The sequence below is a fragment of the Choloepus didactylus genome, chromosome 10 (assembly GCF_015220235.1).
Source record: "Choloepus didactylus isolate mChoDid1 chromosome 10, mChoDid1.pri, whole genome shotgun sequence".
NCBI lineage: Eukaryota > Metazoa > Chordata > Mammalia > Pilosa > Megalonychidae > Choloepus > Choloepus didactylus.
The window spans coordinates 114282177-114296398 of NC_051316.1; the positions used below are offsets into that span (position 1 = coordinate 114282177).

Genomic DNA, 14222 nt, shown 5'->3' on the forward strand with positions numbered 1-14222 from the left:
CTTGTATGTAAATTCCACAGCAGAGGATTTTTACCTCTTTTACCTTCTCTTTCTTCACTTTATCCCAGCACCTAGCATAGTTTGGGCACATAGTGGGTGCTATAAAATTAATATTTATTGATTGAATGTTTGATATAATATTCCTAATTTGTGAATCCTAGAAATTAGACAGAATCAACCCCTGTTGACAGGAGTTGGAGGTAAAAAGTAAGGGAAGGGAAATGAGCTATTATGTACCTGTCAAAACTAGACTTCTAATTCCTGGCTCCCAGCTCTTTTTGTGTGTGTGTTTATTTAATAGGCAATCAGGAAATTTCACTAGGTTCTGTTTGGTTGATGGGTGGGTAGGAGCTAAAGTATAATTCCTTTTGAAATTGTATAAAGATTCACCTCAGCTATACATTTTTTGCCTCTATTACAAATAACATCAGTCAAGACCTTTGTGTTAGAGAGTATTACATTTATTAGTATTCATGTATTAGTTAACACCATATAAAACCTGAAACCTCCAAATCTCAGCAGCTTAATACACAAGGAGTGTATTTCTCACTTACGTCAAGTCCTGACTGGTGGCATGGCTTTCTTCCTCCTGCTGATCAGGATCCTTCCATCTGAGGCTCACCAGCCCCAAGGACCTCGGAATCCCTGCTGGGTCCTCTGCACTGAGGAGAGGGAGAGAGAACTGAGGAACGTGAGGCAGGTTTTGATGGGCCAGGCACGGATGTGGTGTACCTCACTTCCTCCCACATTCAGATGGACAGAATTCATTCACCCAGCCACACGCCGCCACTTCTACCACCACTGCCACTACTACTACTATTACTACTAGGATTCTACCACCCCCACATCTGCCACCTCCACCACTGTTACTATTCTCTCCACTTCTAGTATTACTACCAACACTACCACACTATTACTACCCCCTCCACTACTACTACCACTAGTACTCTGCCCCACCACTACTACCACCACTTCTGCTATCCTCACCACTGCTACCAGCACCACCACCACCTCACTACTACTACTAGTACTCTACCCTGCCACTTCTACTACCACCATTCCTACTATCACCATCCCTACTACTACTACCAACATCACCACTACTACCACCACCACGACCTCCACTAGTATCACCACCCTCTCTGCTATTACTACCACCACTCCACTACTACTACTACCACTACTACCACCACCACCACTACGGCTGCTGCTGTCCCTACTACTACCACCACTTCTAGTACCATATCCAGTATACTCTGTAATCTGAGCATAACTCTTTGAGCCACCTTCTAAGCCATGGAAATAACTTTGCTTAAATATTTTTCCTTGGATAATCGCTCCCAGAATGTAAGCTTATATATAATAATGCATATTATTTATCTGTAGGTCAGATTATAAGAACAGTAAGTTTTATTCTACTAAGTATCTCCATGTTGTCCAGCCTAGGGCTTGTATGTGGAAATGTATTCATAATCATTTATTGAGTTGATTTGAAAATGGCTCTACAATACAGATTTACTTAAGTTTGATCTCCAGGGTGATTCTGAAAGCTAAGATATTGAAATTCACACTTGTATATATTGTGTTTCTTTAGATAATTTCTGCTGCTGAAACATTGACATTGCACCCATCTAGTAAAATTGCTAAAGAAAACCTAGATGTATTTTGTGAAGCTTGGGAATCCCAAATTAATGACATGTCAACACTGCTAAGAGAAATCAGTGATTTATTTGAAGGAAGACGAGGTGAGAAACTGTCCATATATTAAAATATATTATAATTCTAATAGAACTCTTGAGTTTTTAATACCAAGCCTCAGTTGCAAAATAAATTATCTTGTTATAACGCAGTTGGGTTATTTTTACAGGAAGAAATCTGCCACAGAAAAGTGATGAAAATATTATTTGTTCTTCTTTATTTTAGTATCTAAGAACTAAAATTTGTTGTACAATGGTATAGTAGATTTCTTCAAATTACTATTAGCATTCTAGTTTTCCTATTGAAATGAATTCTTTTTATATTTCTAACTTCTAAATTGTTTTTAAGTTTTATTACAAAAGCTGTAATAAAATATAATAATTCTGTCATTAACTTTAATTGTTAACTTCATAATGAAATGAATATAGCCGTTTGATTTTTGAATTGCTTTCCTTCCACTTGGATGGAATCTCTTTCCTTGATGACTACATAATCTTGGAATATTTCCTGTGGTGGGTAAGTTCACTGGTATTTCTACAACATGTAGAATAGCACCATACAATGTACAGGAGGCATTATATTTATTCTTTATTTTAATATCAACTGGGAATTTATTTCCTGTATATAGTATGTCCTGTTATTTATGTTTATGTGTTTATATATATATTCCCTTTAAATGGCTTCTATTAGTGTCAAAGCATGCTTTAAAAAAGAAATCACTTAAAGCCTCAATAACATCAAATGACATATATATTTACAAAATATAAACATTTAGACATTTCATATTTTAAAAAAATACCCATTTTGGATCATTGGTGATATGCTTAAAGATCAGAAGATGATATACTTTGAAGATACAACATCATTTGTCAGGTATAATGAATGTTTATCATGCTTCTACATTCAAAGATTTCTATGATAGCTAGTCTGAATGACATACCTCTTTAATGCTCTGATAAAATATTTATAGTTACATGTATTTTTATTTGGGGGCAAGTTTCATGTATTAAAAGATATAGTGACATAATTAATCCACATTTAAAGGAGAATGATCACTTAGCCATCGGGATTATTTAGAGAACTAAGAGAAGTAGTATCGTGTGATAAAAGGACACTTGGCCTGGGGGAGCCCGAGCACCTGCAGGGCTCAGCTCTTTTCTCTAATTGGCCTCAGGCAAGCCCTTCCTCCCTCTCGGCCTGAGTGTCCTGTCTCAGTAATGAAGGCTTTAGACTAAGTGATTGAGAAGCTCCTGCCAGCTCTTAAAGTCTTTCTTGAGCACCACCTGAAGTCAACATAACTTTGAATGTAGGCATGGAGATACCCCTAACTGTGTCTTAGTGCCTCCTTCCTGTCTTTAGATAAAGGCCAGAGGAACATTGTCTTCTGGCATTTTTATAAGGTGTCATCAGCCCATGATGTGGTGAGGCCCTCTAATTTTCTGGGACAGATCTGTAAAATCTTGTAAGAGTTCTGTGTGCGCTGTGGAAAGCCCTGCTAGTAGTGTAGCTATTCCGACAAGATTGTGGCTCCAAGCTTTGCCAAACAATTCTTCACTTTACCAGAGCAGCAGTGGATTTAGTATGGGTTTCTCTTACACTGTTATCAGTGCTGGATAAGTTTTTGTTCTTATTCGTGGAAACTTGGGGGATGGCTGAGTCACCACTGTTCGCGCTCCTTTCCTGTCTTGTCCCTGGGAACCCGATCCTCTCTTTGTTCTAGTCCGTCTTTGACCATGGGCCTGAGCCTTATTCTTCTTTGTTTCTGGGATCTTTGTGATTTCTAAACTAGAATCTTCTGTCATTATTTTGATCTATCTTTTTTCTTTTCTATTTCTATAAAAAAAGTATTTATAACATTTTTCTTCCAAGGAAAATAACAGTCATTTAACTATTATTCTTTTCTTTACTCCTGGGCCAACTACTGAATAGAAAATAGCTGTTAGAGGTCGATAGGCTTCAAAAGGAATTTTCTTTCTAAAATACAAGTAAATGTCTTTCTTTAAAAGAAAAAAAAAAAAAACCCACAAAACCCAACTTTCACTCTTCCATCATTTACAACTTAGGATCTCTTCCTTCTCCTGGGATGAGTGATAATCTCATGTTGAAGGATAGAAGTGTGTAGAAGTTAAAAGCCAGGCTCTGGGCAGGAGTGTGAAAACGTGGCAGAGCAGGAAGCTCCAGTAATCGGTCCTTCCACCAAATCAACTTTTGAACTGGCAGGAAGACAGTGGGATGGAATATTTAAAGTCCTTAAAGAAAAAACTGTCAACCAAGGGTTGTATAACTGGCAAAGTTACCTTTCAAAAATGGAGGAGAAATTAAGATATTTACAGATGAACAAAAGCTGAAGGAGTTCATTACCAGAAGACCTGCCTTACAAGAAATGCTAAAAGGAGTTCTTCAGACTGAAATAAAAGGACACTAGACAGTAACTTGAAGCCATAACAAGAAATAAAGAACACTGGTAAAGGTAACTACATAGGTAAATATAAAACCCTGTATTACTGTAGTTTTTAGTTCGAAACTGCTTTTTCCCCCTCCATGACTTAGGCAAATATGTAAAATAATATTTAAAATCTACATATAAAGATGTAATCTGAGATAATAACAATACAAAAGGGGAGTGATGGAGAGATACAGGAGTAGACAGTTTGTATACTACGGAACTAGGTTGGTGGTAGTTAGACTAGGTTGTTTTTAGGTTAAGATGTTAGTTGTAATCACAAGGGTAATCACAAAGAAAATAAATTTAAAATATAGGGAAAAGGAAAGAAGAAAATCAAAATGGTGTACTAAAATTAAAATAAAGCAACTACATATGAACAAGGGTAATAATGGAGTAACAGGAACAAAAACATACAAGACAAATAGAAAACAAAGAGTAAATGGCAGAAGTAAATCTTGCCTTCTCAGTTGTTACCTTAAATGTCATTGTAGTAAACTCCTCCATTAAAATGCAGAAATTGGCAGATTGGATGAAAAATCATGACCCATCGATGTGCTGTCTACAAGAGACTCAATTTAGAGGGAAATGTATAGCTTTTAATGACCACATTAAAAAAAGAAAGATCACAAATCAATAACCTCACTTTATACCCAAAGAAACTAGAACAAGAAGAGAAAACTGAAACCAAAATTGGTAGAATGAAAGGAATAGTACAGATTAGAGCAGGGATAAATAAAATAGAGAATAGAAAAACAATAGAATCAACAAAACCAAAATTTGGTTCTTTGAAAAGATCAATAAAATAAAACTTTAGCCAGACTGACAAAGAAAAAGAGAAGATAAGAATAACTAAAATCAGGATTGAAAGTGGGGACACTACTGACCTTACAGAAATAAAAAAAGATTATAAGACGGTAACATGCCAAAAAATTAGAAAACCTAGATGAAATGGACAAATTCCTAGAAACATACAAATTACATATTCTGACACAAGAAGAAATAGAAAATCTCAACAGACCTATAACAAATAAAGAGATTGAATCAGTAATTGAAAACCTCCCAATAAAGAAAAGTCCAGGACTGGATGGTGTTACTGCTGAATTCTACCAAACACTTATATAAGATTTAGCACCAATCCTCCAACTTTTCCAAAAAATAGAAGAGTAGGGATTACTTCCTAAGTCATTTATGAGGCCAGCATTACCCTGATACCAAAGCCAGATAAAGACTGCACAAGAAAAGAAAAGTACAGACCAGTTTCCCTTATGAATATAGATGCAAGAACCCTCAACAAAATACAGGCAAACTGGGGGCAGGGTGGCCGGCGAGCTCCTGGACGTGACGTACGACATCGCTGTGCTTGTGTGTGGCTGTGTTGGGCTGCAGGAGAATATGGTGGTCTCCACAGACAAATTAAGAAAACAGAATATATAGCCTGAAAGTAGAATGCGGACCTAAATACCCAGAAACTCCTCCATCAGTTAGATTTGTAACAAAAATTAATATGAATGGAATGAATAATTCTAGTGGAATGGTGGATGCATGGAGCATACCAGTTTTAGCAAAATGGCAAAATTCATATAGCATTAAAGTTGTACTTCAAGAGCTAAGACGTCTAATGATGCCCAAAGAAAATATGAAGCTTCCACAGCCACCAGAAGGACAGACATACAATAATTAGTTTTAGTGGATCTCAAACTTGCCTTAAATCAACAACCTTCTACTCATGTCAGTGTCTGCATTAAGTATCACAATGCAGAATACCCACACATTAAGTAAAAGAATTCCAGCTGGTAAACATTACCGGGACATTTGTAAGAATATATTTAATATACGTACACCCATTATGTTTTCAGGTAACAGGAGGAAAAATGCAACACAATACTTTTTTCTCTTATCAAGGCACTGTCCTGTAAGCATAAACCTGGAATATGCAGAGTAGAATTATAAGATGAAAGCATGGCAAGAAGTGGCAGATTGCTGTGCAAGGATATGTGTGTCTGAAAACTAAATTCAAGAAGGAAAAACATAAATGGCATGTTTTATCTACTTGCTTAGTGAAAGATCTGCAATTTAAATTGTTGGAAGTAGCAGGTACAATAAATATGGTTGCAAATTGTATTAATTTTTGAAGCATTATGGGTGCTGGCTACCAGTAGTATCAAAAATATGGTCAGGATTGTTTTGATACCTGTATTTATAATAAAAAAAAGTTGGGGGTGTCAATGAATTTCTGTTAAAAGCCATTCCTGTGTGTTACATGTAACAGACATGGTAAATATTTGTTTACATTCTTTGTTTAACAAACCATGCATTTAAGTTTAAGTGAAAACAACAAAAAGGAAATAGGTGTATGGCTATGTGATTTTTGAGATTAAAGTTAGTCTTAAAATGTAAATAAAATGTGGAAAGTGTCCTCAAAAAAAAAAATACATATATACAGGCAAACTTAGTCCAACAGTATATTAAAAGGACTGTACACCTTGACCAAGTGTCATTTATTCCAGGAATGCAAGGATTATTCAACATAAAATCAATCATTGTAATACACCACATTAATAGAACAAAAGTAAAAAAAATACATGATCATCTCATTGATGCAGAAAAGGCATCTGACAAAATGCAACATCCTTTCATGATAAAAACATTCATAAAACTAGGAATAGAAGGGAAGTTTCTCAGCATGAAAAAGGAAATTTATGAAAAACTCACAGCAAATATAATCAATGGTAAAGACTGAAAGGTTTCCCCTAAGATCAGAAATAAGACAAGAATGTCCACTTCCACCACTGTTATTCAATATTGTACTAGAAGTTCTAGCCGGAGTAGTCAGGCAAGAGAAAGAAACAAAAGCATCCAAACGGGAAAGGAAGAAGTCAGATTATCCCTATTCACAGATGATGTGATCCAATATATAGAAAACCTCAAAGAATCCACAAGAAACTACCAGGACTAATAAACAAATTCAGCAAAATTACAGGAAACAAGATAAACATGCAGAAGTCAGTTGGGATTATGTATCCCAGTAATGAACAATCTGAAAAGGAAATCAATAAAATAATTCCATCTACAATAGCATCTGAAAGAAAAAAATACTGAGCAATAAATTTAACCAAGGAGTTGAAAGATGTGTATGCTGAAAACTACAAAACATTGCTGAAGATAATTAAAGAAGACCTAAATAAATGGAAAGACATCCTTTGTTCATGAATTGGAAGACTTAATATTGTTTAAGTGTCAAAGGACATCATCAAGATTAAGTGAAAAGACAACCTACAGAATGGGAGAAAATATTTGGAAACTATAAATCTGATAAGGGTTTAATATACAGAATATATATATATATAAATTAAACAACCCAATTAAAAATAGCCAAGGATTTGATTAGACATTTCTCCAAAGAAAATATTCACATGGCCAAAAAGTATAAGAAAAGACATTCAACACCATTAACCATTAAAGAAATACAAATTAAAACCATAATGAGAAACCCCTTCACACCACTAGGATGGCTATTATTTAAAAAAATGATAAGTATTGGAGAGGATGTGGAGAAATAGGAATCCTCCTATATTGCTGGTAGGAATGTATAACAGTGAAGCCACTGTGGAAAGCAGTTTGGCTTTTCCTCAGAAAGTTAAACATAGAATTACCATATGATGCAGCAATCCCACTCCTAGGCGTATGCCCAAAAGAATTGAAAGCAGCGATGTTCATCTCAGCATTATTCACAATAGCCAAAAGGTGGAAGCAACCCAAGTCTCCATCCACAGTTGACTGGATAAGCAAAATGTGGTGTGTCCATTCAGTGCCATGTTATTCAGCTGTAAAAAGAAGGCAGGTGCTGGTACACGCTACAACATGGATGAACCTTGAAGACACGTGTTGAGTGAAATAAGCCAAACACAAAAGGACAAATAGCATGCAATTGCGCTGATCTGAAATAATTTAAATAAGCAAATTCATAGAGACAGAGAACAGAATAGCTGTTTTCACAGTTGAGGAGAGTGGGGAATGGGGAGCTGTTGCTAAATGAGTATGAATTTTGGTTCAGGATGATGAAAAGTGTCTGGAAATAGTGGTGAAAGTTACACAGTATTGTCGGTGTACTTAATGTAAACGAAATGTCCACTTAAAATGGTTTAAATGATTCTTATGTATATTATACCACAATTTAAAATAAGTTAATTAATTATAAATTAATTTTAAACCCAGGTTCTATACCCAGACTGCCTGGGTTCCAACCTTGTTATTCAGCCACATTCTAACATTCTGTCTTCAAATTTCACATCTGACACCCTCTGGCAGGTTTCTCTCCCTGGACATCTAATACATCATTAATTCAGTGCTCCTTTGTTTTTTTGGTCTGCAATTTGTCATTCTCCCACCAAAAGCAAACTCCTTACTAAACAGCTAGGGTGATTCAATGAAAAAACTAAAAATCACAGACTAGTAGGGATGATGTGGGTAAAATTGTAATTGTGATTATTCAGAAGCATATAACCATAATACAATCATGAAAATAAAAATAGTTACCATCTATTGAGAACTTAGTGTGTGCCAGGTACCATGAAAAGTGTTGTATGTGCATTATCTCATTTAATCTTCTCAGTAACCCTATGGGGCAGGTATTATTTCCACACTTTATTTATGATTAAACCAAGGCTTGGAGATGTTAATTTGCCCAGAGTCCCATGGAGAGAGACTACAGAAAATGGGGATTTTTATTGAGGTCTGAGTGACGCCAAAGACCGCACTATTACTCAAGCAGCTAAACTCCATGCCAGCCCTAAAGTGTACTAATGAGAATGAAATGAGAATGAATAGTTCTCACGGAAAGTCTTCACTACTGCAGCTCTGAGTTCTGCTTTTCTCCTCTCCCAAAGCTATTCTGGCAATAACTGAGAGATCCCGATGGCAGGCAGTTCAGAAGGTATAAAGCAAGGAACAAGTGGTTGAGGGCCAGGAGACTGGATTCTTGTTTTGGTCTTCCACTTAATAGCTGAGGATGAGGCTGTCTGAATGATGGAAGAGATAATTGTATGTAATAATCTGTTAGTAATGGAAGCTTGGGCACATTGCCTGGCCTCTTGAGTTTCAGTTGATCTCAATGGACATAAATGAAATAGTTTATCACAGTGTTTGGAATATAGTAAGTGCTAACGAATGTTTGTTTGTTTTTTTTTTGTTACCAGTTACATGACCTTGAGCAAGTCTTTTCACCCATATCCCTGTTTCCTATCTTGAAAACAAGGAAGTTAGAGGCAAATACACAGCATGGGAGCCAACATTCTTCATTCTTTTTTTTTTTTTTCTCTTCTCATGTCTGACTTGGATTTAGATGTTGTTTGATTCACTCTTCAGTGTTGTTCCATGACAAACGTTGCTGATTGATCTTGTTATTTTTTCGCTTGAGCTCACATGGCTTCCAGTCTTTCTCAACACAGCGCTCTAGCAGCCACTACAGATAGACCAGTGTTGAAACTGGAGAAGCAGCCTATATACTTACTTTTCAACTTGATGGCCACTATGGTTTATTTCCGTTTGAAGTTGGATATTAGGTGAACAATCTCTTCTTTAGGTTTAGGTAACCTCTCTTCAAAAAACTCAGGGTTGCCTTAACTTCCTTGGGGCTGAACAGAAATTCCTCCTCAGGTGGGAAACTGCTGCCCTCAATCAACAGGACAACCATTGTTTAACTGGTGAAGTGTCTGGCTGTTCAGAGAAGCATCCTTACGGAGGATTGAGATAATGTTGGTTGACTTGATACAGTGCCCTTCTTTGTCCTGACTTTTATCACGAAGCATATGAGAATAGCTTTTCTCACAAAGAAGTCTAGCTCTGGGTCAGCTATCGTTGACTGGACTGATTCCAGGGTCATAACATTGTTCTTCCTGTTCAGTGTGGTCACTATGGCAAACGCACCTGTTACTTTGCCCCTGCCAACTGCTTTCCATTCAAATGACAGAGTGTATTCTTCAGAGCCGGATTTCTCTTTGCTACTCTTATGACTCTATTATTGAAAAGTCGTTGCTGTATTCTAGCCAGCTTAGTTCTGTTCTCCCCTATCTTGACTCCTGTGACTGAAAAATTACCAGGTATGTTTGTGAGGCTCATTTAACCAACCAGTTAAGTACCTTCTAAGAGGCAAACCCCCTGCCGAGCAACGAAACGGAGCCTTTGGGGTTCTCATGCTTGAGGTCAGTGTCCGAGAGCTGCGTCAGTGCTCATCTTGACCTCAGATATTCAAATTTTACAATAGGGCCTCTTTGGATCGTTTCAAGAGTTCAAAAGTCATACTTGTTTTCCTGTCTTTCTACCTTCATCCCATTTTACTTTCTTACCCATGTCCAAGAGGCCATGGTCCTGGTATCACAAGGGATCAAAAAGACTCCACTTCTCTTAGTGATGAATATATGTGCATTTATAATTTGAGCTTATTTTAGACAAATAATGTCAAAAAGAACCTATCCTTCATAGCTTGAAGACTGTCATTCCTTTAAGGAAGCTGAATTTCCTTTGTTCTGTTTGAATCATCTTGAAATTAATGACTCCGCTCTATTTATAGGGGTATACCTGTAACAAAACTACCTAGGGCACTTTATGGTCTTGGATGGCATGTATTCATAAACCACTTTCCTTTTTAAAATCTGACCTTCTGCCAAGAATCCTCCTTATGTTTTTAGGTCTGTAACTACTGTTTTCTTATTCTGGAGGCTCTGCTTCATAGCTTGGCATCTATTTTATCAAGTGGCAGGTTGGATGGATGAGGTGCTGTTTGCTAAAATGGGGAGTACAGGAAGAGGAACATGTCTGTGGATAAAGATGAGCTTGTTTGGGGGATGCTGAGTCTGGAGCAAGGGAGTGCTCTGTCAAGACAAGAGATAATGGCCTAAACTAAGGCAGTGATGGTAGAGATGGAGATAAGGGGATTGGCTGAAGAAGAAGTTTTAAAGTCATATTGGTAGAATTTTGTGATTAATTGAAGGTAGAGGTTAGGAAAAGAGAGGAATTTGAGTTTGGATTGGAATATCTCAATCCTAGTCTGAATTTAGCTAGTGGTTAGGGATTAATTTTAAGTGGATCAACATACTATTTTTCTGATTTATCATGCCCTACAGAAGTCCCTCCAGGACCCAAACAGCTAAATAGGGAATAATGTAGTACATTTTTGGTGATATAATGAGGCTTTTTTGTTTTTGGGGAATGAGGATGTAGAGTTGCAGAAAGGCTCTGGAATTGAATGAAAGCAGCACTTCTCAATGAGGTTCCTAAGAAATCATTTTGTAAACCCATAAGATGAGAGGGCTCTTTTTCAAAGTTGACTTTGAACTTTATCTGGAGGTGTAAACTCAGAAGTAATGATGGCACAATTGTGATGCTGACTAAACAAAGGATTTAGGGAGTATTAAACTTAGATGATACCCCTGTGAGGGCAGTGCTTTGAAAACAATTTTTATAAATCAAATATCTGTACCAAGTATATTTTTCACAAATAATTCTGTTTTTCCAGTTACTTCATATGTGTATGTTTTCATCAGAGATTTAAATTATTTGTTTATGCTGCTTCTTTAGTTTGATGTAATAGCTAAATATAGGTGAGTCAGTGTATGATTGCTCTGCTTGGAATCAATGGCAATAGACTTGTATGGAAATAACAACTATAAAATTAATTATGAAATAAGATTCTTCATTAGTGTTATCTTTCTTTTTCTTGTATTATAATCAACTTGTTTGATTCCTGTGGGAATTGGAGAAAAGAAGCACAACCTTGCCTGCAGAGCATTATGGGGATGCCCTTCTGAAGAATGATAATTTTTGCAACTATCCTCAAATTTATATAAACACTTCTGAGTCCAAATAAAGAATGAGAATAGGGAGCAAAACCCAGTGCCTGTAAGAAGGCCCCAAGGACTGAAACTGCCAAATCATAAATAATTGGCAGATGGTAACAATAGCAAACCAGGCTATATAAAGGCTCTCTTTTAGTTGCATTTATTTCTCCCTACCTTCTGATGTCTTAAACTCTGCTGGATCTTAGAGAAATCAGAGACATTGAAATGCTTGGCTTTTTCCTTCCCCTTTGGAGTATGCATGTGCGCATCTCAGGGCCAGGGGCACTGCCAAGGATAGTTTACTAAGACTGCTTTTTAGGCATATTATAGAGAGCATTCAGATTTTGAGTTAAGATTGATGATGAATTCTGGGATTCTGAGTGACCTGAAGACCATCTTCTGTCAGTCTTCTCCCAACTAAATTAGGCTCTTGTTACATCAGGGCTAGGAGATACTGCATAGAAATAACCTTTTCAAGTCTTCCCTCGCACCCACATACTTCTGAGATTCGAAGACTATTAATAACATGGCAAATAAATTATTTGAATCATAAAATTATTCCTAAATACAATTAGCTAACCCTTAGCAGCAATTAATCTTCTAGGTCAGCACTGTCCAAAAGAAATAAAACATGAACCACATATGTAATTTAAAATTTTTAAGTAACCACATGAAAAAAGTAAAAAGAAACAGGTGAAATTCATTTAAATATTTTAATTTAATACTATATAAAATATTCTCATTTCAGTATTAAACAATAATTAAATTATTAATAAGACATTTTACATTCTTTTTTTTCCTTCTTTTTTACTGAGTCTTCAAAATCTGGGATATATCTTACATTTTCAGCCCATTTCAATTCATACTAGCCACATTTTAAGTGCTCAGTAGTCATATATAGCTTTTGGGTTCCATATTTGATACAGTTCTAGATGAAATTTTAAATAGGTTTTAAGCTGGCTTTCCCTGTTCATGTGATATATATTCCACAAAAAGGGGTATGATTTAGTGTTCTTACATTATATTTATTTGTATTAGTTTGATCCATATGAAATTGTTAATTTCGTATTTCAAAAAATTGAACATCAGCAATTGCAGATGGTTCAGCCTAATATGGCTGAGTACAATTAAATTTTCTTGATATCAAGAAATAATTACTGTTCAAATCTTATCTTAAATTTCTAACCTCAGCTATCACAAACTAACTTTAAAAAAATCTGTCATTCATTGTAACCTGACTTTATACATGACCTGGAAGCTGAAAAGGTGACCAGGCAGGGATGATGAGGGCTTTACACAGCTCCTTCCTTGCCTTAGTTATTGTGCTTCCTGCCCTGTGTTATTTCACAGGCAAGAGACTGGGTATTGGGTTTCTTTTGTCTTCATATCCTGTATACTGGAGGTATCCTCTCCCCTGACTGGGAGAATGCATTATGAAGTTAGTTGTAAAGAATTTGGTCTGGTACTTCCAGAGAAGGAAACAAGTACCAATACTGACACAAATGGAAGAGGAATCCATTTTTATTAGAAGTAGTTGCCATAAAAGGAATTCGCTATGAATGACATGGTTGTAGTGGAAGTGAATGTCAGTGAGACATTTTGCCTTTCTGCCTTTCTCTTAAGGGAGGTAGAGATTTGCCAACCTAGGCTTAATGATGCAACTGACAGTCTTCATGCTCACCCATCAAATTACTTGTTTCTAAGTCACATGTAATTAATAGACTGAATTATTAAAATTAATGCATTAAGAACAGTACTATTTATTTAATAATATTTTTAAGGTCAAATGTGACTAATAGAAAGTACATTAAAATTTATATACAAAATTTATTTCAAGTTATATGTGTTATTTGTAGGAGAGAAGTATGGCTACCTTTCACTTCCAAAGCCAGTGGTAAGTAGAAGACTTTTGTACATTTCAGAATGTTTTTATTTAGAATTCAAATTATGCTGTTACCTCCTTATTGCTATTCCCCTCCACCAATAATTTACATAAAGGAACAAGTTAGGATATTCAATGTTGACAGATTTGAAGGGAGAGGTAGATGGTTCTACATTAATAGAAGCTTAAATATGCCACTTTAATTAATGGATAGAACATCTAGACATAAGATGAATAAGAAAATAGAAGACTGAAATGATACTATAAACAAGCTGGACCTAACAGACTTACAGAGAATATGTTACCCAACAACTACAGAAAACATGTCCTTCTCTAGTGCTCAGGGATTATTCCCCAGGAT

General features: G+C 36.1%; 1 protein-coding gene across 1 annotated transcript in view; it reads left to right on the forward strand.

Annotated features, from left to right (window-relative positions):
• The window catches only part of CTNNAL1 (catenin alpha like 1), a 72036-nt gene that overhangs the window by 44074 nt on the left and 13740 nt on the right, over nucleotides 1-14222 (forward strand). The window contains exons 11-12 of the mRNA XM_037850884.1: nucleotides 1595-1745; nucleotides 13836-13873. Coding sequence (XP_037706812.1) covers nucleotides 1595-1745; nucleotides 13836-13873 — 189 coding nt within the window. The remainder of the gene's footprint in view (nucleotides 1-1594; nucleotides 1746-13835; nucleotides 13874-14222) is intronic.